A 24,885-nucleotide genomic window follows, 5' to 3' on the forward strand; every position below is an offset into this window, starting at 1 on the left:
TCTTACTCCAAAGGGTTTATTGAGACAAGTTTCACATACAACAAGTCCAGGGCAGAAGGGATGGGGCTTATAAACAGGAACCTGGAAGGGGGCTGAGGGCACAGGGTGGAACCCAAAAAAGAGTGAAATAAATAGAGGAAGAGCGTGAAGGGCAGGGCCAGGAGCAGAGACGACAGACTATCACACAGTGATAACGACATGGGTGGGGGTGGGGCTCCATTAAAATCCCATTTATTTATACAGATATACAGGGAGTTATGGGGGACTGGGGGACCCCACTCCACCCTCCATGCCCCTGGGAGGGGCAAGAGAAGGCCATCTCTCCCCATGGGTGACCCCATGGGGGTTGGGGGAGCTGCCCTTGGAGGAGGGTTGGGGGAGGTAGGGGCGGGCACCTCCCCCGAGGGCATCACCTGCTCCCCAGGCAGTGACCGGCCCCAGAGGCCATGGGTAGTGTCTGGAAAGCTGTGCTGAGGAAGCTGGAGGGGGAGGCGGTTTGCTGGGCGCGCCTCTGGGGTTGTCTTGCCAGCAACCCTGCCGGCAGCTGGCTGCCCGGCCCCAGCCCCCTCTGAGCGAATGGGGGACTCGGGCTCCTCCCAGCACAACTCCCACCTGGGTCCATGGAGGTGGGGAGGAGGGTCAGGGGTTCAAAGAGAGAACCTGGCACCTTCTGGCATCTTGGAAAAGCTGATCCCCAAGGACACCCAGCCCTGGTTGTGTGGCCCCCGAGAAGGCAGCTCAGAGACCCGGAGAGGGTGTCAGGGTGAAGAGAAAATTCCCAGAGGCCATCCTGGAGGGCGATTCCTGAAGGAGGCTGCCGCCCCGGCTGGAGGCTCGGGGAAGGGCCGTGGGGAGGGCCTCCTGGGGAAAGGGCCCTTAGCACCACCAGGCTCCAAGGCAGGCAGGAAGAAGCCGGGCCTCCAGGCCTCTGGGCCTCCAGACTGAGGCTGGGAGTCACCTACGGGAGACAGCAGGGAGGGGGACTGGACCAGGACCTCCAGGGCGCAAGGGGTCAGGCAGCTCTGGCCGCTCCCCTGAATGCCCAGGGGCTACCCTGGCGCTTCTCACAGGGCACCCTGACCAGGACTTCGGGATCTGACAGCCTCCAGAAATGCCAGGCCGTCGGAATGCACATGCAGCGGGCTTCTGCCCTCCCAAGCCAAGCCTCCCCCGTCTGGCCCCTCACCTCAGTCCCACCTGCCCGGCCCGCTCCGCAGCCAGTGTGGCGGCCTGGGCGGGGCCGGGTGGGCATCATACGAAGACCTTGGCCAGGGCGTCGGCGCCAGCACTGGCAATGAGGGCCTTGCTAGGGTGGCAGGCGACAGCGTGGATGGCCTCCTCGTGCTTCTTGCGGTGGGCCGTGATCTCCTGAACGCACGTTTTATTGTCCAGGCTCCACAGTCGCAGGGAGCAGTCATGGCCTGTGCAGGCGTGGGAGCAGAAGGGCCGTCACCCAGCAGCTCCAGGTCCCCGGCTCCTTGCTCGGACCCATCCCCTGAACCTGGCCTTGTCCGAAGGCCTGGGAGTCTGGTGGGGGCCCAATCCTCTGCCCAGTCACCTCCAGACACCCGGCAGGAAGGAGAGCCCTTCTCTCCAGTCTATCAGGCAGCCATCTGGGAACCTAGTGTTTACTGAGCACCTGCTGTGTACTGCGCTTGGGAGTGCAGTGAACAAAACAGGCACCTCTCCCTGCCCCTGTGGAGCTGACATGCCAGGGTGCGAGACAGCACACAAGAGAACAGAGTAGACAAGGCCGTCGGGTCACAAGTGCTGTGAGCCCAAGTTGGTCAGTGCGACAGGATGGCCGGGGGGCAGGGACAGCCAGGGGCAGGGCCTGAGGACTGACAGCCTGAGTGGGGGTGCTGGCGGGTGGGGGCTGGGGGAGAGTGGAGAGTGTCGGGGCCAGGAGCCCCTGCGGGGAGACGGCCTGACTTATGTGTTACCAGGTCAGGGGCTGTGGTGGAGGCTGGTTCTATCTGTCTGCCTGGGGGGACTGGGCCTTGTACTGAGTCTTCGCTGCCTGGGACTGATCTCACCTGACACCCCACTGCAGGCTCGGCTCTGGTCAGGCCGCTGTGACTGTCAGCGCACACCCTTCAGCCCCTTCTCCATCCGCCCAAGACCCAGCCTATCTGGTCGGGGGGCAGCCCTATCGTCTCTGGGGCTCAGTGCCTTTAGCCACAGAGGACAGGTGCACCCAATGCTAAAATCTCTTGTGTGGACTGAGTCAGGTGGACCCGAACTTCAATTCCTGCAACCCACTGTTCAGTGACCAAGTCTTCTGTAGCCTCAGTTTCCAATCTGTGCAATAGGGAAAACAGGACTGGGCTCATTCAAGTCAAGCGAGACGAAGTGGGAGCAGGCCTACGGTGGGCTCCCAGGGCCTGGCTGTCCTCACTACTGTGACCGCTGTCACTCCAGCCACGGAGGGGCTTCGCTCTAGCTCCCCAGCCTCAGGGAGCCCCGGCAGCACTCCCTCGGGACCCATGCCCAGGTCTCCTCCTCGCCCTCTCCCCAGCCTCCCTGGAAAGGCTCCCGACTTACTTCCTGACATCAGGAAGACACCATTGGGGTCCACGGCTAGGCAGGTGACTGCATCCAGGTGGGCAACCATGGAGTGCACGGATTTCCCTGAGGGACAGAGGGTGGGCTGCAGGTTACTTTCCATTCTGCGCCCTGCCTGGGAAGGGGAAGGGGCTAGAGGGGCCACCAGTGAGCTTCCAACGTGGACCCCAGGAGTCACCCAAGCAGGTCTGCTCCTACCCCCTGTGAGCACAAGGGCGGCAGGAGGCAGGGCGGTGGTACCAGGAAGGCTGGGCCTCACCTGTCCGGTTGTCCAGGAAGCGGATGCCTCTGTCGTCATGGGCGGTGATGGTGAGGGGCTGGTTTGGATGACTCACCACCTGGTTGATCTGGGTTGGGCCTGAAAGGAAAAAGGGAGAGGCGAAGAGGGCAGGGGGCATCAGGGAGACCAGGGCAAAGGATAGGAGAGAGCCGCAATCCCAGGCAGGCCTGCGCCCCAGGCAGCCTGGCCGCTCCCTGCCCTGGGAGCCCATGCTCCCTCTGTGCACAGGACACAGCTGCTGGGGGAAGAGCAGGGACAATGAGCAGGGACAATGGACATGAAGACTGTGGCCCAGGGGTGAGGCCCTCACGAGGTCTCTCTCCTCCGCCCTCCCGAGCGCCCTGTGCGTCTGTAAGGGCAGTGACTGGACCTCATCTCCTTCCCACTCAGAGCCCCCGAGGGGGGCGTTGGGGGGCACCACCTTCTGCTGACTGGGCACCAGGTCACCAAAGCCACAGAAGCGGCGCTTACCGCTGCTCCCCCGGGAGTCCAGTGTAAGGAGGGCACTGCCAGCCTCCAGGTCATACAGGACAGTGTCGCCAGAGCGGAAGGAGGTCACGATGTGGGCCGGCTCGGTGCTGGTGAAGGCCACTGAGGTGGGGATCCCGTGATCTGGAGGCGGAGGGGAGAGAAGGGCGCCTGAGCCCCAGGCCTCCCGGGGGCAGAGGGGCGGGGCGGGCAGCTGGGGGCCCCCTCAGGACTCACCGCTGGCTGTGGGAAAGGTACAGAGGCAGCCGGGGCTGCTGCTGCTGGGGTCCCAGATGCGGACCGTGCCGTCGGCAGAGCAGGAGGCCAGGCGCTGGGAGGCGGGACTGAAGGCCAGGCCCCACACTGCGTCCCCATGGCCCTCCAGGACGTGGCTCAACACACTTGGGTCTACACCCGCCCGAGGGAGGAAAGGGGCTGCATCAGAGCCGCTGGCCTGGGAGCCCCGACTGTGGCTATCCACCCAGCTCCACAGCGGGTCCTCGTGCCCTCAGAGCCGCTTCCGCTCTGAGTGCTGGCTGCTCTGTGAAGGTCTGGGGGCTCTGAAGGTGCCCCAGAGTGGTCGCTCCAGGAGGGAGGGTCTTCCCTGGTTCCCCGCCATCCCCCTGCCCACCGCCCCCCGCCCAAGGCAGTGCCCAGCACAAAACCGCTGCTTGAGATATACCTTTTAGGACTTAGTTAAGGGGACAAGGAACTAGGATGGCTTTGTGACTCCAAGACCCTTCGCAGCCTGGCCCCTCCAGGTCAGCCCCCACGGTCTTCCCTGCCCACAGGCACAGCCTTGCTGCCTCTCTCCTAAGCCTTCTGGTCGTTCCCACATTGCCTCCCTGGTCACTCAAGGCCACACAGGGTGCTCTGGTCACACTTGCTGTGTAACAGCTTGCTTGACCTGGAGCAGATACTGCCTGGGACTGACGCTTGACCTTGGACAGGGCTGACACTGTCCTTCAGAAAAAAGTACACAGGCCTTCAGGGGAGACAACAGGCCTCTAACTCCGCCAAGACAGGCTGGAGCACAGAGCCGTGCGTGATCAAAGGGCTCTGGAAAGAGGCGTCAGAGGGCGGGGACACAGCCACCGAACAGATGCGACAGTCGGGTCACTTGCCCACTTAATCTTAGAGGTGCCCCAGGATAAAGGGCAAACTCCCTGCCGTCTGGCCCAGGCAACATCTCCCGTCTCGCCCGCTCTGCCCTCTCCCCGCTGACTCCTCTGCTCAGGCATGCAGACAGGGCTGAGCATCCAGTGCTGCCAGCCTCCCCACGCCTTGGCCTGGGCTGGTCCCCGGCCCCGAAGCTCAACCCCGATCAGCATCTCTGCGCAACCCTCCCCCACCGCCACCACTCCTGCCTCATCCAGTCCATCCTCGGTCACGTGCTGAAGCCCCTTGTCCCACCCTCTACCAGACCCGGAGCCCTGGCGCTCCCGCCCCAGTTCCCACAGCATCAGGCCCCCGGCAGCGGCAGCTGGGTGAGGGGAAGGAAGGCAGTGGGAGGAGCTGTCCTCACCGTAACCGTCGTAGGGGTCCATGTTGAGGTCTGGAATCTTCCAGCTGTGGATGCGGGCATCTGCCCCGCCACTGTAACAGTGCTCGCTGCTGCTGCCCATGGCTACCGCCAGCACGGGCCCCCTGGAGGATACCGAGGAGGGGAAGCAGGAGATGCCAAACTCCTCCCCCAGCCCCCACGGGACCTCGAGGGGCTCCACTAGCATTTTTCAAAGATGGCCAAACAAACAGAACCCAGCACCTGGACCTCTGGTTGTGCCTCCCCCCGCCGCCCCCCGGCAGGCTGCCTGTGCCCTGCCTTCCCCCAAGTCCTGAGTCTGTTTCCTCCTTCGAAGACTGTGCTGAGAAGCGGCTACGGAGGTGAAAGAGTCTGCAGAGCGCCAGAAGCCAGGCTGCCTTTGGGGGCCACTCCCTACCTGTGAGCCCGGAAGGCGTGGATAGGTTCCACGTCTAGCGCAGCATTCCTGTGGGGAGACGGAGGAGCCAGCTGTCACTGGGAGCCGCTCGTCACCCTGCTCCCTGCGCCCAGATGCCCCCGCCACACCCCTCCACGCCGGGGCTGCTGCTCTCACTTCTTGGCCGTGACCGCCTTCTGCAGGTTCCAGAGCTTGAGCGTGCCGTCCTCGGAGGCGGTAAGCAAAGCTGACTGGCTGTGGTGGAAAGCCAGGGAGCGGATGCCATCGTAGTGTGAACGGAGGGTGAATTTGGGGTTCCAGGTCTTCTTGAAGGCATCTTTGCTGTCAGACAGCTGGGGTGGGGGCAATGCCTCAGCATCTGCTCATCCAGCCCAGACACTGGGACCTCGAGAAGTCGTCCCTCCCCCTGCCAGCCCCATGTGGAGCACCCCACGGACTGGCCTCCAGCCGGGGACCCCTGCCCCTCCCTCCTGGCCCGCAGTGTCCCCTCGCTCACGCAGCAAGTTCCTGCACTGTGCAGGACTGGGCTAGCTCCTGGGGAGACAGAGGTGACTCTGATCCCTGGGGATCTCACGACTCATAGAGGGAGCCTGGCGGAGACAAGGAGAGGTCTCTGCAGGATTACAAATGCACCGAGAGGGGTCCCAGGCAGCCCCCTCCTCTCCTCTGCGGGGCTCCATGCGGCTTTCCCAAGGAAGTGACAAACAAGCAGGACTTCACCAGATAAGAGGGGGGAGGAGGACCGAAACTGCATGTGCAAAGTTCCCGAGGCAGAGGCAGCAGGAGCGGTCAGGAGATAGACAGGGCCGCCCTCCGCATCTCATCCTAAGCGGCGGGGCATGGTGGAAGGGATCAGAGAGGGAAATGGTACAGATTTCTCCAGCTGCCCTGCGGGGAGCTCAGCTGGGGAAGAGAGGGAGGCAGAAAGGTCCCGAGGGAAGTCTCCCCAGGAGATGTGAAGCAGGGACCAGACGCTGGGGAGTGAGACGGGGACAAGCACGCTCATGGGGAGAGACTGGGGAGCAGGCTCAGTGGGCCTCGGGGAGCAAGGCCCAGAGGCGTCCTGCGGGCCCTGGCGGATGGGGTCGCTCTCCAGGTGGGCGACCCGGGGAGGGCCACTCAGGAAATGAGCAGATTTTCAGGGGAGCCTCGGGGCCCTGCACCAAGACGGGGTACACGCCTGCTGAACCCCTTCATCTGCGCTCTTTCTCAAAGTCCTCACTTCTGCCACAGCTGTTGAGGGCTGGAGGGTCTAGCCCCTCGCGCAGGCTGCCCGGGGTAGGGCTGCAGCGCTCAGGCCTCACTTCCAACAGCCCCAGCAGCGCCCCAGCCTTGCTGGGATCACCGGGCAGGCAATCCCACTGCAGGTCCTGCCACGGGAGCGTGCTCACGCAGACCCACGTCAGAGACTCCTGGCCAGCCAGAGGCCTTGCACCGTCTCAGGCCCAGGACACCGGCCCTAAGGTCTCCTTTGCTTCCAGCCCATGGCCCCGAGGGCCTCACGCATCCCAGACTGGCCTGAGCTTTGGTTTTGTGGCCTGAGGTCACCTTCCCCTCCAAAGCCAGCTCAGTCCCACCTCCTGCACAGATGCTTTCACTTGCACTACTGCCCCCCGCAAGCCCCTTTCAACTCTGACACCGGATGTTGACTCAGCGCCCCCTTGGCTCCCGCCTCCTGCCCATGGCAGGTCCTGGACTTGCGGTGCATGGAAGCCGGGGTGGGAGGCAGCTTTGCTGAGAGGAGAAGCCTGGCAGCATGATTAAAGCACAGGCTCCAGAGCCACACCAGTGACCACGGTCAAGTCCCACCACCTGTCTGCACGGGCACCCCTCTGTGAAGACAGGATGAGCCGTCAAACGCTCTCACATCCTCCTCTGTCACGGGGGAGGGGCTGAGCGCAGGCGGACACCGTCGGAGCCCAGCAGGTCCCGCACCGCGCGGGACACCTGACCGGGGCCTGCGGGGGGTGGGGCACCCTGAGAACTTACATCGCAGCTGAGGTCGTTGTCGTTGGTGACGGTGAGATCTGCCAAGTCCCCCAGGCTCACCTCCCCGCCCCCGATAGTGTCCATGATGAAAACGTCTGAGGAGAAGCCAAAGGAACCTGGTAGGGGTGGGGCGGGGCGGGGCAGAGCGGGCAGGGAGAGCGAGAGAGAGCCAGAGAGAGGCAGAGCCATCAGGAGTGAGGAGGAGAGACAGGCAGAGGACCAGATCAAGAATCACAGCTGGAAAGAAAGAGACAGAGACAGACAGACAGGGCAGGACAGACAAAAAGAGAGGGAGACAGAGACAGACAGACGAACGTTTGGGACAGGGAGGCTGCAGACTAGAGGTCGGGCCTCGACCCTGAGGACACAGGAGCCCTGGGCTCAGCTCTGCAGCCTCCCTCTGCCATGGGCCCCTCAGGACTGGGCCGGGGTGGAGCAGCCTCTTACCTTCGTGTGGCCGGGGCTGGGGTGTGCCAGGCGGTGGGCCTGTCACTTTGGGGGGCAGCCCATCCACATCCCGAAGGTCGGCCAAAATTCCCTGGAGTTTGACCCGCCGACTTTCTGCAGGGATGAGGTGGGGCAGGAGTCACCGACCAGGTCAACGAGCCACGTGCAGGTGACTCTCTCCCCACTGCCGGAAGCCTCTCCTGCAACCAGGGGTGGCTAGGAAGCCCGGCACCCAGGGTGAGGGACAGACCGAGATGGGGCCCTCCATGGCCGCCCTTGCCGGGGCCTCAGTCCCCAGCCATCCTACGTGACCCCCGAGGGCCTCGTGGCTCCGAGTCACAGGACAGGAAGCAGCAGCAGCACTGCCCATCTGGCCCCCCCACTCTGGCTCTGCATCCTGTCCCTGAGGTCCACCAAGAACGGGCCGCCCGAGTGGAGGGCTAGAGGCCCTGCCTCAGGAAGAGGCCTGCCTGGTCCCCACGGGGATTTTCCAGGGAAGGGGCACAGGCCTCCCGCTCCCCTTGGCCTTCCTCTCAGGAAGCGTATCCGTCCGGTGGAGCCCTTGGGGCAGGAAGCAGCTGCCTGTGGCCATGTGCCCGCGGTGAAGGAAGGCCGGCCAGAAAAGTCTCAACTCACCCAGTTCATGGTGGGTGCCCTCTCCAGCGCACCGCCGAGGGTCTGGAGAGCCCTCCCCGTCCTCCCCGGAGCCCAGGAAATCAAATTCGTTGATGGCATCCTCTGAGTCATCCTCTTCGTCTTCATCCTCCATTTCAGGTACCAGGGCCTTGGACGGCAGCTGGGGCGTGAACACCAAGCAGAGGTCAGGGGCTCTTGCCTAGAGCCCAAGCCCCCAGGTTCTGGGAACAGAGAAGCAAGGGTTTCTGGCCTGGGCCGCCTGGCAGCGTCCAGCCCCAGCCCCGCACTCGGACGCCGAGCACCCCCTGCTGGGCACTTGACTAGCCTGCTCCTCACTGGCTGGGGTGGGGCGCCTTCTGCCTCTGCCCCCAGCTGTGACCCCCACACCCATAGGGCCGTCCTGCTGGCTTCTTCTTGGGCTGCTCGGGCTCCCGCTGCCCCCCACGCTCAGCACGGTACTTCCGAAATAACGTCAGCTAATACGACCACCTCTTTCAGGGGTGAGAGAGAATGTTTGTTTGTGTCTATGGGCCTAAGTGAGGGAAGGAGGTGCACACTCAAAGCCAGATTGGATTCACTGAACAGATCCACAGGTACGAGAGTACCAGGAAGGAGCCCCTTCCCCTCTGGGTCAGCCTCTACGCGTCACATCCGTGATTTCACAACCCCATGAATAGTTATCATTATTATAATTTCTTTCGTCTTTTTGAGGCCACACCCATGGCATATGGAGGTTCCCAGGCTAGGAGGAGAATCAGAGATACAGCTGCCGGCCTACACCACAGCCAGAGCAACACAGGATCCTTAATCTACCGAGTGAGGCCAGGGACTGAACCGGCATCCTCATGGGTACTAGTCAGATTTGTTACCCTGAGCCACATCGGGAACTCCCATTATGGTAATCACTGGTCCCATATTACAGATGAGGAAACGGAGGCTGAACAGAGTGCAGCCCTTGCCCCAGGTCGCAAGGTCCAAGCCATTTCTTTTAAGACGGCTCTTGGGTGTGTGATTACCTGAGGTTCTTCGCATCTTCCTTATAACTTTCTAAATGGGCTAAATTTTATACACATATATATATATATAAAACACGCAGGAGCTACTTTTAGAACTAGAGAAAACACCTTCGTTCCTCTTTTTTTTTTTTGTCTTTTCAGGGCCGCACCCGTGCCATATGGACATTCCCAGGCTAGGGTCGAATCAGAGCTATAGCCGCCGGCCTACACCACAGCCACAGCAACTCGGGATCCGTGCCGCATCTGTGACCTACACCACAGCTCACGGCAACGCCAGATCCTTAACCCAATGAGCAAGGCCAGGGACCGAACCCGCAACCTCATGGTTTCTAGTCAGATTTGTTAACCACTGCGCCACGACGGGAACTCCTCGTTCCTCCATTCTGAGAACCAGAATGCTGGTGGGTTTGCCCGTTTCACACAGTCGGTCTTAACCAGGGGTAAGAGCTAAATCATCCTGTTTTCCTCACTTCACGAGCCTGGCCCCCCACCCAGACTTATGAATTTAGGAGCAGCACGGCTCCTGCGCTCCCCACACAGACACCTCGGGTACACGGCCTCGTGAAATGATGCTCTGCGTGTGATTCTCCACCCTCGGGTGGCTTCAGCATCACTCCACTGCACAAAGCGCCATCCGGAGCTGCACACTTGGCACTTCGAAGACTGCACTTGTGCACTTACATGCCTTAAGGGAGTTCCAGAATTTTCAAAGACAGTTTTGATATCTGAGTTCTGCTCTAAGTGCTGGCTTAAGACATAGAGCACCTCGGCACCAGGATTCTGAGGCCTCCGGGCCGGCTCCTCCAGGAAGCCTTCTCCCTCCTGGTGTTCCCTGCCTGGGCCCAGCCTCCATCAGATGGTGGGTTCCTCTAGGGTGGGCTGACCCTCACCCCGAGCTGGGTCTAGAGGGTATGAACATGGAGGCAGCCCGCTCGGGCATCCTGAAGGGCCAGCCCCGCACAGGACTGCCTTCCTCTGCCTTTCTGGGAGAAGACCTGGGGTCAAGGTCCAGACAGCACGCCCAGGGAAGCAACGGTGGGGGTTGGAGCTCTACATGCGGGTGGAACCACACCGGGCGCTCTGAAGGGCCTGCCCACACCACAGGAGCTGTCGGTGGCACCCCACTGCTGAGCCCTGGTGTGGCAGCTTCCGTGCAGCCAAGGGCTTTCTATGCATGCACTCATTTTAGTTAATTCCTTGACAGCCCAGGGACTATGAGCCCCTGAGACGGAAACTGAGACAAAGAGAATCGTGTGCCCAAAGGTACATAGCCAGGCCGGCGGGCACTCTGGGAGCCACAGGCAGGTCATGAGGCCCTGGGGAAGCAGGAGACCCCCGACAGGGCCCGTGGGACAAGACGCCGTGACTGAGGCAAAGGCCTGAGGGAGAACGCAGTCATTTTCAACGGGAGGAGCCGAGAGGAGGAAAGACTGCGCAGCGGAGGTTGCGGTGAGACCCGACAAGCGGGTGAAATCCCAACAGGGGGTTGGGGGGGGGGCAGGGTGCTGGACCAGGGAGTTGAGAGACCCCCGCTTTTCCTATAACCCCCAGTTCCAGAGTCTGGCTCCACACAGTCCTGTCCCCTCAGTGTGTTCACTGAGCGCCTAATCTGCATGGGACCCTGTGCTGAGCCACACTGGGGACACTGGACACAGAGCAAAGGCTGGGAAGGACAGACCGATGAGGGAGGAGGGAGACAGAGCTGGCATGAGACGGGGGCGCCTGCCTGTGTGGGCCACTGGCCACAAGCCCCTCCACCTCAGGACCAGACCAAGTCTCCATATTCGTGCCGCCGGCACAGAGCTCGGCCATGAAGCTGCTGGTCACTGGACAGACGAGGCCAGGCCCTGCCCAAGAACGGCGCCATCAGAATGGTGGGAGCTGGGTGGCTTTCCGAGCCCAGGAGTGGGGCTGAAGGGTGGAGGCAGCCATATCTCAAGGCCATGCTGAGGAGCACCCAACTCTACCCTGTGGGCAGTATCCCCAGACCTGGGTCTTGACAGCGACAGCAGACTGGACGACGAAGTCCTGGACAGGACCCCCCCCCCCCGCCCGCCTCCAGGCTGAGCCCTGGGCCCGGCCACGTTCCCTCAGGGAGCTGGGGAGAAGAGCAGAGGGTCGCACAGTCCCTGCCTCGTGGAGCTCAGCACCCACTGCGGGAGACAGAGCCAGAGTCACACCCAAAATGTCTAAGCACGGCTGCGGTAGGGCTGGCCCAAAGTGGGGAGCACTGTGAGAGGGCGTGGCGGGGGCTGGCCCAGCCTGGAGGGCGAGAAGGGGGTGCAGCGGAAGAAGGGGCCAGCTCCAAGAGAAAAGACCCAGGCGGCCCCAAAGGTCACGGAGGCCACAGCACAGGGGACTCTGCTCCAGGCAGGGATATGATGAAACCACAGAGGCAGCCTGAGGGCGCCCACAGAGGTGCTCTGCTCTGGGGCTCGAAGCAGGGGTCCTCTTGCAGAAAGGGGGAGGGAGGGCCCACTGGGCTCACGAGCTCACCTTCACCCGCTGCTTCTTGTGCTGCACGCTGTCCAGCTCGTCGTCCTCGTCACTGTCCTCATCCTCGCAGTTCTGCAGGAAGGGGATCTGCTCCAGCACTGAGCCACCCAGGCGCTCTTTGCCATCTTTGCCGGCTGCGTTCCTGCCCAGGATGGGGGGCAGAGGAAGTGTTAGTCCTGCCCAGTGACAAAGCTGTTCAGGTGGGAGAGCGCCGGGACTCGGGTCGTGCCCTGGGCCTCAAGCCCAGCCTCTGAACCCTCGCTGGGACCACAGACCGGGCCCAGCTCCTCATTGAGCTCCGAGCCCCGAGTTCTAGGGAACTAGCCCCCAGCCCGCCCACAGGGCCCCACACGTGCTGAGTGAGGAGAGCTGGATGGGAAAGTGGCCCCGATTCCCACAGCCCAGTCAAACCGTGAGCCCAGGGCAGGCGAGGGGCAGGGACACAGCCAGCAGGAAGAAAGGGGAAGTGGTCACTCCACGAACCCCCAGCCCTTCCAGCCCGCTCCCCTCTCCACCTCTGGGACACTGTTCAAAGGCTCCAACGGGATGACAAGTTTTAGCAAAGGAGGTATTTGCCGAACCTGACTCCAGGGCAGACAGGAGGGCAGAGTTCAAAGTTGAGATATGTGCAAACATTGTCCTTTTTGGCCACTGGGCTGAGGCTCTCGAGAGTCCTTGTCAACTGCCCAGGTGTCTGGCTGCCACTGGGTGGAGCTCGCCCCTCCAGGAGATCCAAGTGTGGATCCCAGTTCCTGCGCTCCCTTCCCGGCCTCCAGCAGAACGTCATGCCTGGGCCGCCTCCCGCACGGCTGCCGGGGCCTCCTCGTGTGTGGGAGACCCCTGGGCTCAGCGCTCAGACCTCCCTGCGCCAGCTACACCTGGCCTCGGTGACTGCCAAGCCCCGGGCTTTTAAACCCACCACTGCAGGTGCACTAGAGGCGCTTTAGGAGTTAGGGGCTCCCCACCCCCAGCACTGGGGTCAAACAGGCACCTCGAACTCCACGGCCCTTGATCCCCCCTCGTTCTCTCCTTCTCGGTCAACACTGCCCCAGCGGCTCAGACCACACCCTTTAACTTTTTTTTCCTCTCCCCCAACAGCCAATCCTTGAAATAGTGTCGGCTCACCCTAAAAACCTACCCCAAAGAGAAAGCAGACCGCTCCTCCCCCTGCCCCGCTAACGCCTGAGTCTCCGCCGGGCCCTCCAGCAGCCCCTCCTTCTCGAAGCACAGGACAAGCACACGACGTAGTAGTAGTACGGGTATCAGATGATGTCACACCCCTGCTTGAAACCACGGGCTTCCCACAAGCCTAGACTCTCAGCTCCACATCGTGGCCTTGAGGCCCTACATGCTCTGCCTCCTGAGATTTCAGCCCTGCTGCAGACCACAGCGCTCACTCCCTGCAGCCTCGGCCAGCTCTGAACAGGCCAGGTCTTTTCCACCTGGGAGCTTTAAATTTGCCGTTCCCTCTGCCTAGAACACTCTTCTTTCTCCCAGCTACCTGGGCGGCTGAGCCTCAGTTCCATGCACTTCCTGCCCAAACAGCACCTCCAAGAAGAGGTGCTCCCTGCTCACCCTCTCCCAAGTGCCATGACTGCCCGTCACTTTCTCACTGCCTTTCACACGGCACCTCGCGTCACCACCCTGAAGGTGTTTACTTTGATCAGGCGATTAGTGATGAGAGAGTGAACAAGTGCTCCTAGGGCTCTGTGGCCCGGGGTCTCCCTCAGCAGGGGCTCCGGGGGGGCCAGGGAGCACCAGCCTGAGGCTCAGGAGGGGATGGGCCTGGAGCTGTGGTGCACACCAGCACCAGGGCGGCACCGGGGAAGGGGTGGTGCAGGGGACCCAGGACAGAAGGTTCTGGAACAAAGAAGCCCACGACACCCTCCAGGAAGGAAGTGGCTCCCAGAGCACTGTTGACCTTCTGACCCCAACCCATCAGGAGGGAGAAGGCGCACACGGATGCACCCACCAGGCCCAAGGGCTCACCTCTTGATCTGCTCCTCAATCTGTTTCACCAGCAGCGACTCACCGCCACTGAGTCCCCCAGGGCCCGGTGTAGTCCTGAGGCCCCCTTCACTGGGCTCCACGGCCCCGTTGAGCTCCAACGAACGGCCCAGGAGGGACCGCACGCGCTTGGACCGCATGTCCAGGATGGTGTCTGTGTAGCCCACCTCTTCCAGGTACCTGCAGGGAGGCGGAGCCAGGGCAGGTCAAGGGACCTCCTGGCTTCTTTACATACTCTGGGGGCCGATGCAAACTGGGACGGCCCTCTTGGAGAAACAATTTAAGACGCCACACCGAGATTTCAAATAAGCATACCCCTGATCCTGCTGCTTCCCTTCTGAGACTGTTTCCAGGGGAAGCCTTTATACAGAGGCACCGTGCCGTCACAGGCGCTCAGAGAGCCCAGACGCAGGGGCCAAGCTACACGTCCACCTGTGGAAGCGAGCGACTGATGGATACTATGTGCCAAAGAAAGAGGCCCATGGTAAACGGCTTCGCAGGATAAGTTACATGTTCCTTAGAACTCAAGTGTTTATTAAAAAAAAAAAAAAAAAAAATTTACGGAAAAAAAGAGGAGTTCCCGTCCTGGCTCAGTAGTTAAGGAACCTGACTAGCATCCATAGGACACGGGTTCGATCCCTGGCCCTGCTCAGTGGGTTAAGGATCCGGTGTTGCCATGAGCTGCAGTGTAGGTTGCAAATGAGGCTTGGATCCCACGTTGTTGTGGCTCTAGTGTAGGCCGGCAGCTATAGCTCCAATTAGACCCCTGGGAACCTCCATATGCTGTGGGTGCAGCCCTAAAAAGACAAAAAACCCAAAACAACAAGAACAACAACAAAACCTGAAGCCATTTGGTAAATTGGTCCAAAAACTTAAAAAAAAAAAAAAAAAATCAATTTTGGGTATCTGTGGCTTCAAAAGACTGGCAGACAAGAGTCCCATGCTGGTCCTCAGGAGGCGCCTACAGAGCCCTCTCCGTCGACCCTGACTCTGTCCCTGTGGGAACATCAGACAGCCCCCGCCTTCGCCTGCCGTCTCCTCTCCAGGGCCTGTGTGGAGTCCCAGGCGGAGGGGCAGGGAAGCGGGCTGGGGAGGGACCGCCTGAGATCACACTGCAGACCCTCTCTGCGACCTTAAGCAAACAGATACCCTCTCTGCACCTGCTTTTGTCATCTGTGAATACAAGGGGAATGCTAGCAGTCAGGTCACACGGAGATTTATGCGAGGAATCCATGTGTGCGAAATGTTTAGCACGTGCCAGGCACCATAACAGGTACCTGGCAAGCGTCCCTGTGATAATCATTCTGTTGTCACCATTTGCACACACCTTAAGCTTGCAATTGAACTCACAGATATTTAGCTTAAGGAAATCAAGGAGATGGACACGTAATTTTCTGGTATTTGTCACAATGTCTATTAAAAACATCTTCAACAAAATAGATCAGAAGCGATGGCCACAGGAAATTATGACTATCCACGTGACAAACTATGATAAATGTCTTGAAATGATGTGACACAACTAATTTACATGGAAAGATGTTCACAACACTTAGCAAAAGCAACACATTACAGAACATTGCGAAGGAGAAACCCTCGCTTCTCTAAAACACACACACAGGCACAAATACATATCACAGCAGAAGAGACAGCATATGTGCCAAAATGTTTCCAGGGGCATGAAACTCCTTGGGGGGTGGAATTACGAGTGACTTTTATCTTTGTGTTTCCCAAATTTTCTAAAACATCCAATAAAAAACAATTTTAACATTACCCTCAGAGGAAAAAAGGCACAGAGGCACTCGGGGTCTCCTTCCAAAGTGCCTGCCTCCTGCAGGAAGTCCTCCCTTGCTCCTTCCCAGGGAGAGGGAGGGGGACGGGCCATCGCGCTGTAGCCGGCAGGGATCCTGATAGCTCAGGGTCCCCAGTGGAAACAGGAAGGACGGTGGCGTCCTCGGGCTTATCTCCCGAGCTAAACATGCCTCCCCCACCCCGTCCCTCCACACACTCACTGTCGGAGAAGCTGCCGCCCCTCCTTCCACACCAGCGGGCTGTTCTCCAGGGTGACCGACTCCACGGGGCCATTGGAGACTGGAGGGCAGAGAGAAAAGAGGCAGGCCTTCTCAGGCAGGGCTCTGCCATGCCCTGCCACCTCCTCCCCCTCCCAAACCCCAACACATCAGTCACCGTCACCATCACAGTTCCAAGGGAGTCATGTCCTGAGAGCATCCGAAACCCACCCTCTCCCCTCCTGGCGCCTCCTCTCTAGTTTCTTTTGGTCACTGCCCGAACCAGCCCCAGACCATCTTCAGACTCCATCTACTTGTGTTATTTTCCCACACTGGGGGCAGGCTCCGGGCTGAACCAATGGGCGGGCTGGGCTCTTTCCCCACTGTGTGGCCTCGGGCAGAGCAGGCTACTGACCTGAGCCTCAGTTTCCTCTCCTGAGAAACAAGGTTAATAACCCACCTCAGGATGGGTGTGAGGATTAAATGAGGCAACCTGTTTATCTTACCCACCGAGTATTTACCGGGCACCTACTCTGTACCCAGCTAGGCGCCGGGCGACATCAGTCAGGCCCTGGCCTGCGGAACTCACGCTCTGAGTGGAGGAGTCTGACGTGAGAACAGTGGTCACTGTGAGCCTGGCCTCCCCGGCCTCGACAGGCCGCCCAGACCCAGGTCCCTGTTCCCCGGTACCTGCGTCCCTCCGCCTGGAAGGCCGTCCTTACTTCCTGCTCTCTTTCCAGGCGCTCGGACTACCGGGGCCCTCGAGTGTCTGTCTATCTCACAGAGGGATCCAGGCAGGACTCCGAGGGCTTCTGCACCCCACCCCACTCCCCGGGGCGCCCAGCATGGTCCTTGGCAGAACATCCTACGGGGACGGCCCTAAGAGTGAGACCCGGCCCCACCCCGCCCGGCCAGTCCTGCTTTCTGTGGAGCACAGGGAGAAAGAGGCAGCCGTCTCTATTCTCCTCGGTCACATTCAGTTTTGCAAGGAGGGGGCGGAGAGGATGGGGGGGTACCTTGTTCTGACAGTTCGGGTTTCTTCTCTCCCTGGTTCAGGTCTGTCCCAAATTTCAATTTATGATATTTGGCCCTAAAAGAACAAATGATTCATGAATGAGAGACACATAAGAATAGACAGGGCCAGCACTGGCCTCAGGCATCCCAGATCGCAGGTGGTCCCTCTAATCCCCTCCCCTCTCTCGGAAGCTGAGCTGCCCCCTCAGGAAGCAGCCCTGGAGGAGGCGGCACGGCACACGGGGCTGGGAAGAGTCACTCTTTGGCGTCAGGCAGACTGTCAGCACCGGAGTCCGTGAAGAACTCCTCACCCTCCGGAAGCCTCGCTGTCCCGTCAGGCTGGTGGAAGGGCTACATGAGCCCACGAAGCACCGTTACCGATACTGCTCCTGGTGCGGCTCCTAAACCCCCCGCCCCGCCCCGCCTTGTTCTGTCCCCCTCTCCTAGAAGCATGCGCACTGGGTGACGGGGAGGAGAATGACTGACCCCAAATCTCCCCCAGCTGGGAGGCAGCGCAGCCGGCCTCTGACCCTCCCGACTGGTCCTGCCCTGAAGCGGGGACAGGACGGCAGGGCTCACCTCTCCTGCTTCAGTGCATATTCTAACATCTTGATCCGCCGCACCAGGTCTGTCTTGAGATTCTCTTGCCCCTTCCTTTCTCCCTGGAGGAAGGCCACCTGAGCCTGCGCAGGGAGAGGAGGGAACAGGAAGACAGCAGGGCTCAGGCCCACTGACACGTGTCCCTGGCTCACTCAGGGACACTCAGTTCCAGGCCCACCCCCGCAATGACACAAGGCGGCCACTTCTTCAGGCGTGAAGACCCTGAGCCAGGGCTCAGTGGAGCAGTGAGAGGGTGAGCTGGATCTGTTTCCATGTCACCTACAATGAAGAGAAGGCCTGAACCCCTGAAACTGAACAGGGACAGCCACAGGGAACTATATTCAACATCCTGTGATACCATAACAACAGAAAAGAAAATGACAAAGGATGTATACATATGTATGACTGAATCACTTGGCTGTACAGCAGAAAGTAACACAACCCTGTAAATCAACCATACTTCAATAAAATTGCAATTAAAAATAATAATAAATGAGGACAGCTTGGGCCTAATGTGGTCCCTGCTTTGTGGGGAGAAGGCGGGGGAGATAGGTATTAACAGCCCCGGGCTCCTCTTCCCCCACCCTAGGCAGGTGCTGTCCCTAAGGTTGCTGGTGGCGGTGGCGTCACACTATTCCTACCAGAGCATCTGTCCCTGGGAGGCGTGGGAAGTTACTGGAGTTTAGGGACAAGAGTGGGTGGCTCGGCTCAGCTCCTGCTGTAAGGCAAAAGCTTTACCACCCAACCCCCACAGTGGGGACCAAGCATCCCACTGGAGCCTGCCCAGGGCAAGGGAGACATGCCACAGACATGACCAGGGGCCCCTGCCAGCCACTTCACACCGTCTGCTGGCACGGGCTGCCTCGGTCTGCTCTGGTCTGTCAACAGGTCTTTGGAGACACTGGGCCAACGGCCTTGGAGGTAGGATCTTGGCCCCGACCATGTCCTGGAAGGCCAGTGCCAAAGCCCTGAGCCCAGGGCCCATCCTTGGCCTCTCCCCAAGTGCTCCTCTGTTCCAGGCTGGGACCATCTGAGCTCCAGGCCTGGCTCAGCTGCTTACTGGCTGCATGATCTTCGGCAAGGCCCCAACTCTCTCTGAGCCTCCATTTCCCCTTCTAGAAAACAGGGCTCACAGAGTGCCAGCTCCTACCTCTTGTTATCTTATTCTTCTCCCTGTCCATTCCTCCAGTGTTGAAATGGGCCCAGTGCCTCAAGGGAGCAGGATCCCTCTGGGGCCTGAGACCCGTGGAACAGAGATGCCCGCAGCTTACAGACCTCCTGCCCCACGGCAGCTGCATCTTCATGGAGCCAATCGCACATACCATGTGCTTACTGAAGAACTCCCAACAGCTCCACCAGAGAAGCCCCATACACCTCTTCCTGGCTGAGAACATTCCCAAAGCCTCGCTCTAGGACTGTCAGTTGTTAGTGGCTTCTTCCTCTCCCCGGGGCTTGAAGGGCCCTGACGTATCTGCCCCCGGGCACTTGGAGCACAGCATGCCCTCTGCCCACAGGCCCACTGTCATCCCTGTCCTGCTCCAGGGAGCGGTCTCTCTCTCAGGTCAGCAGGGAACCAAGTGTGCTCAGTAACGCCGAGCACGGTCGGCCCTGCGACCGGGGAAACAGGCGCACTCAGAAACCATTGGTGGGGCTGTAAGTTGACGAGCCCTTCCGGGAGGGCAATCTGGCCCCATCCACAAAGATGTTGACTGCATGCCACTCTGGTCCTAGCAGTTCCACTCTAGGAATCTACCCGACAGGCATAACTGCGATGGCAGGCTTCCCTTTGAAAAATCCAAAGGGATATACACGCATTAACGTATGGATCGTTCGTTCATTCACGCATTTATTTACACCTCAGATATTTACTGAGCCCTGAACTATGTATCAGATACAGCTGTAGACAGAGAATACAGCGCTGAACAAGACGAGGTGTATATTCTAGAGGAGGATGTGGGAGAAACAAGGAACAAATAAATACATGTCACAGGTATGCTACGGAAAAGAAACCGCATCTGTCCTTTGAGGGAAAGGGACACCCCCCAACACTTTTTTCTTTATACACTTTTTGGTTTGGGGGGGTGGTGGTGCTTTTTTTGGCCACATCCACAGCATAGGGAAGTTCCCAGACCAGGGACTGAATCCAAGCTACAGCTGTGACAACGATGGATCCTTAACCCACTGTGTAGGGGCTGGGATCAAACAGCAAGAGATCAAACTGCTACACAGTTGGATCCTTAACCGGATGCACCACCATGGGAACTCCAGGAACTCCTCTTTCTAAACTTTAAATCAACACTTATATACATATATACTTAAGGCCAGAAAGGTGGGCTCACATGTGATCAACATCATGGAAATTTGAATTTCTTTTTTTTTTTTTTTTTTCTATTTCTTGGGCCACTCCCGTGGCATATGGAGGTTCCCAGGCTAGGGGTCGAATCGGAGCTGTAGCCACTGGCCTACGCCAGAGCCACAGCAACGTGGGATCCGAGCTGTGTCTGCAACCTACACCACAGCTCACAGCAACGCCAGATCGTTAACCCACTGAGCAAGGGCAGGGACCGAACCCACAACCTCATGGTTCCTAGTCGGATTCGTTAACCACTGCGCCACGACTGGAACTCCGGAAATTTGAATTTCTATCCCTTATTGTTTTTAAGGCCGCACCTGAGGCATTGGGAGTTCCAGGCTAGGGGTAGAATCAGAGCTGCAGCTGCAGGTCTACACCACAGCCACAGCAGTGCCAGATCTGAGCTGAACCTGCGACCTACACCACAGCTCAAGGCAATGCCCAATTCTTAACCCACCGAGCGAGGCCAGGGATCAAAGCTGCATTCTCAAGGATACTAGTCGGGTTTGTTACTGATGAGCCACAACAGGAACTTGAATTTCTGTCCTTTATGTATCTTCTCAGTCATGCACATCTACTGTCTGTGAGTCATTTTAGAAGGTTGGGGGAGCAGTGGAGAAGAAAAAGTTGATCACCAAACACAAGCCCTGGGTTACTGCTCCCCTGTGCACCCCTCCCGTCTGGGCTTCAGTCACTGAGCTGCTTCCCAGCGCCTGCCCAGCCTGCTGAGCCCACATCTGTGCAATGCCCGATACTGGTGGACCGCCTGTGCCAGCCAGGCACTGCGTGAGGCTCTGGCAAAGTAACGGAGCCCTCGGGCACAGGTGATAAGCACAGCAGCAACATTAACACAGGATGTGACCAGGGTCCCGGTGAGGCAGCAGAGGAGGTTATGGGAGGAGGGACAACCAAGCCAGTTTGGAGTGAAGAAGGGACAGTTCAGCTAAGACCCCAAGGCTGAGTAGCAGTCAGCCAGCGGGGTGGAGTGCGCAGCTGGCTGAGGACAGAGACAAGGAACTCTACAAAGGCCAGGCTGCCTGCATCTGAATGGGTATAAGGGTTAGGGAGGAAAGTTAGAGAAGCTTGTAGGCCCAACAAAGGATCACAGACCACGTGAGCAAGTCTGAAATTTATCCTAAGAGCACAGGGGAAGGTATGGAAGGGTTTTTGGTGTTTTTTTGATTATTAGTTGGTTTACTGGTTTTGTGCAATGGCCGTACCCATGGCACATCGAAGTTCCCGGACTAGGGGTTGAACTGGAACTGCAGCTGCCAGTCTACACCATGGCCACAGCAACACCGGATCCAAACCCCATCTGCCACCTACACCACAGCTGGCAGCAACTCAGGATCCTTAACCCACTGAGTGAGGCCAGGGATCAAACCTGCATCCACAGAGACAATGACAGGGGTTCCCAACCACTGAGGCACTCCCTGGAAAGGTTTTTTAGGCAAAGAGAGATGTAATCAGATTTTCATGTTGCAGAGGTAATTCCACAAGCTCTAAAGTGGAGAAGTGATAGCTGCAGGGGGCAAGGGGAGAGCAAAGCTAAAGGCAGAGACCAGCCACTGAAGGAGGCAGTCCCAGAAATCCCAGTGGGAGATGACAGTGGCCCAGATTAGGACCAGGAAGAAGGGGGTCATGCGTGGATTTAACAATAAGGAGATGGGACTGTTAACACCTAGTGACCCTCATCTGTGGGGGGAGAAAGCAGAATCGTGCCCGGCCCTCATACCTGCTCAGCCTCCCCCTTCACCTCCTCGCCCCCATATCAAGCCCTGATCTCCCCTCTCCTAATGATGACGTGAGAATCTTACTAAGCCCATTCTGCTCCGATCCTCTGGCAAAGAAGGGAAAAAAGAGAACCAGAAACATGTGGTTGAAGTATCCCAGGTTGGTGGAATACCACAAAGGGGGAAGTGTTGGTGGCCAGTCCCTCCCACCCCCGCAGGATCTGCCAGCGCTGCGGTGGGCTGGCAGGTAAGGCCGGGATCTGGAAGTTCTCTACCCACCGCCACTCCCTCTGGCCAGACTGTTGGAACACATGCGCCCCCAAAACCGCGCTGAGACAGGGCTGCCGCCTCCCCTCCAGCTGTTCCTCTCCACCCCGGCTGCATCAACAAAGCTTTTGGAGGGGCTGAGATGCCCAAGAGCTACGACGCCTCCACATCCCAACCTTTCTGTCCCAGCCCCCTTCCCGTGCCAGTTCAGTTCCGCCTGGCCCTCCACTGCATCTGCTGCACTCCACTCCTCTGGGGCTCCTGGCAGGGCTAGGTCCCCATGGATCCCTCAGTGCCCCGTGGGAGGCTGGAAGTGGGGAGGGGCCAGCTCCATACCATCTCTGCCAGCAGCGCACTCGCCACAGCTCCCTGCCGCTGCCTCTACGTGAAATGTCCAGTTCAGACCCACGTGCCCCACCCTGAGCTTCCTCTTGTCCTCAGAGAGCTCACATCCCTTCCCAGAAGAGCCACGGATCATGCACAGAGCCACACAGTCAAAACCTTTACCGTGGGAGTTCCCGTCGTGGCGCAGTGGTTAACAAATCCGACTAGGAACCATGAGGTTGAGGGTTCGATCCCTGCCCTTGCTCAGTGGGTTAAGGATCCAGCGTTGCCGTGAGCTGTGGTGTAGGTTGCAGACGCGGCTGGGATCCCACATTGCTGTGGCTCTGGCGTAGGCTGGTGGCTGCAGCTCTGATTTGACCCCTAGCCTGGGAACCTCCATATGCCGCGGGAGCGGCCCAAGAAATGGCAAAAAGACAAAAAAAAAAAAAAAAAAAAAACACCTCTACCGTGTGACCGTGCAGAGGTCTCTGTAGCCTCCTGCACAAACCAGTCTCTTCCATCAGCCTGGAAGTTTCTGAATGGCAGAAACTGCGTCATCTCCTTCTCAGAATCCCCCCACTGGGCAAAGTCCTGCTCATTATCACCTGTGCTGATGCTGCCTCCCTGCTTGAATTCTTGGGCGCCTCCTGGCAGGACCTCACAAGGCTGTGTTTTCTGCCATTCCCCACACACTGACTGCACACGGGTCCTGTGCCAGGAGCAGCTGCACTCAGCTATTTGGAGAAAAGGTATTCAGAACTGGAAAAATCTGATACAGTCCAGGCCTTAAAGGATCTCACAGGAGAAGTCGCACCTCTCTAAGTGATAAGTGCTCAAGTCAAAGTGTATAAAAAGAGGTGCTGCTGATGCGAGTGTAAATGCGGGGCAACCTGCCAGACCCAGTCCCCGCTTCATAAACACACCTCTTCTCCTGTTCCACCCCCTCCACCCGTCTCTTCTGCTGTACTCACGCGGGGATACAAGGATATTTGCTGCAAACAACCTAAAATTCCATCAAGAGGGCTCCAATTAAATGAGCTGGGATACAAACACCAGTGGAATATAGTTTTCAAAAACAGTGAGTATTGCTCTCTGTGCTGATATGAAAGGAACACCAAGACGCATGACTATGTGGGAAAAAAGGTCACAAAATGATACACATGATATGATCTCATATATTACACACATGGAGCTGAACTACTTTCACAGAAAACAGTTGGGGAGGCGAGTTAGGGAGCAGGTCAGGAAAGGGACGGGGGTCCCCTTCACTCACATGTATGTAATATGTGCACACAGATGCCTGAGCGCTTTGAATGTGCGCTAACATAACAGAACAAAAGAAAACAAAGTGAGTGGCGCCGGAGGCTAGACAAAGGAGCGTCTAAGCGGGTGCTATCCACAACTTTCTCCCAAAGCCCAAGAAGACCACTAAGGAGGGGAACAGACACATCTTTTCTCTTGTTTGTCTCAAAGATGAGGAGGTGGGTTGGGGGGTGCTGCAGGCTGCACAGGTGTGAAGTCCCAGACACCAAGCACCAAGATTTAACCCCAGGTCTGCTGTGACTGCTTGGACGTTCCCGCAGAGGCCAGAACTTCCTGGAACAGGCTTCTCCTCTGTCCTGGGCATCAGAGAAGTATAACGCATGGGCTCGAAAGCCCACAGACCACCTCTGCCACCCACAGGCTATGAGTCTAGATAAATCACTGACCTGCTCAAAGCCTCCACTTCCTCTTCTGCTTGATTTCTTTAAAGGGGAGGGAAGGGGGGGAATATCACTTACCCTCCCAGAAGGTTGCAAGGATTTATTTAAAGTGCCTGACACAATGCCTGGCACATAGTATGTGCTCAATAAACAGCAGCTGCGATAGCAGCTGCTGAGCGAGGGCAAGGACACTGGCCCTGCCTACATGAAGGGGTACTAAGAAGATCTAAAAAGACGTACTCTGGGAAAGAGCTCTGGAAGGAGAGATGGAACACAAAAACAAGGGGTACTTGCATAAGGATTTCTCTCCCACCCAACCCCCCCAGCACCAAGCCTCAGCTACCACAGAGCCAGGATCCCTACAGGGGTGGGAGAATTGCGGGATGCTCTCTCTATTCATCCCATGGACAAAATTCTAACCAGGTGTTTCTTTCAGTCCCCACCTCTCCTAGACAGGAAACAGCAAATCAGAGGGGGAAAGATGCTAGAAGCAGGCGCTGACTTCTGCTGATAACACCACAGACCAGGACCCCTCAGACTCCTGGCAGCACATCCTTAGAACCCTTAAAATCCTCACAATTCTGATACCCAGGCTCCTAGGGACACCCAGCAAACGGACCCACATCTCTCAAGGTCACAAAACCCAGCCCAGCTCCTCGGCGCCTTCCAAACATCATCCCAGGGGTACAGCCCTCCCTCAAGCTACTCCACAAACCAGAGTCCTTTCCCAGAAACTTCCACAAACACTACCCCCCACCCCAGGATCTTTGTGAGATTCTTCCTCTGGCTGCCTTCCTGCTCTACAAAATGCTCCCCGCCACCCCCAGATTCGGCCAATTCCTCGTGTCTTCACCCCACGCCCCAGCTCCACCGCTGGACACGGCCGACCTCCTCTCATTCCAGGTCGGGGCTCTGCACCTGACATCTTCCACACCTCCCATCTCTGGGCGGGAGTCCCCCCATCTCCCACATCCCCGAAGAGTTTCTCGGCTCTCAAGCTCTTCCAGCACAGGCTCCTGGGGCACGTCCTGGCCCCCTCCA

At 58.7% G+C, this 24,885-nt stretch overlaps 1 protein-coding gene across 8 annotated transcripts in view; it reads right to left on the bottom strand.

The window, feature by feature from the left end:
• STRN4 (striatin 4) overlaps positions 1–24,885 on the bottom strand; it is a 25,996-nt gene continuing 1,111 nt past the window's right edge. For 2 of the 8 annotated variants that reach the window (XM_021094617.2, XM_084961228.1), the window contains exons 2-18: positions 17,444–17,547; positions 16,867–16,940; positions 15,854–15,932; positions 13,827–14,024; positions 11,838–11,979; positions 8,326–8,485; positions 7,690–7,803; positions 7,243–7,337; positions 5,410–5,585; positions 5,254–5,301; positions 4,839–4,960; positions 3,551–3,721; positions 3,317–3,457; positions 2,825–2,923; positions 2,545–2,631; positions 1,187–1,421; positions 1–958 (exon numbers count right to left, since the gene is read on the bottom strand). In XM_021094617.2, coding sequence (XP_020950276.1) covers positions 1,252–1,421; positions 2,545–2,631; positions 2,825–2,923; positions 3,317–3,457; positions 3,551–3,721; positions 4,839–4,960; positions 5,254–5,301; positions 5,410–5,585; positions 7,243–7,337; positions 7,690–7,803; positions 8,326–8,485; positions 11,838–11,979; positions 13,827–14,024; positions 15,854–15,932; positions 16,867–16,940; positions 17,444–17,547 — 1,980 coding nt within the window. In that variant the 3' untranslated portion in view covers positions 1–958; positions 1,187–1,251. Of the gene's footprint in view, positions 959–1,186; positions 1,422–2,544; positions 2,632–2,824; positions 2,924–3,316; positions 3,458–3,550; positions 3,722–4,838; positions 4,961–5,253; positions 5,302–5,409; positions 5,586–5,749; positions 5,844–7,242; positions 7,480–7,689; positions 7,804–8,325; positions 8,486–11,837; positions 11,980–13,826; positions 14,025–15,853; positions 15,933–16,866; positions 16,941–17,443; positions 17,548–24,885 lie in introns of those variants that run through there. The other 6 variants (XM_084961232.1, XM_084961231.1, XM_084961229.1 and 3 more) reach the window with 6 other exon arrangements.

The sequence above is a fragment of the Sus scrofa genome, chromosome 6 (genome assembly GCF_054392235.1).
Source record: "Sus scrofa isolate SSC_HxYL_T2T_F1_AM1 chromosome 6, Sscrofa_HxYL_maternal_Yorkshire_Landrace_v2.0, whole genome shotgun sequence".
In the NCBI taxonomy this organism is placed as follows: domain Eukaryota; kingdom Metazoa; phylum Chordata; class Mammalia; order Artiodactyla; family Suidae; genus Sus; species Sus scrofa.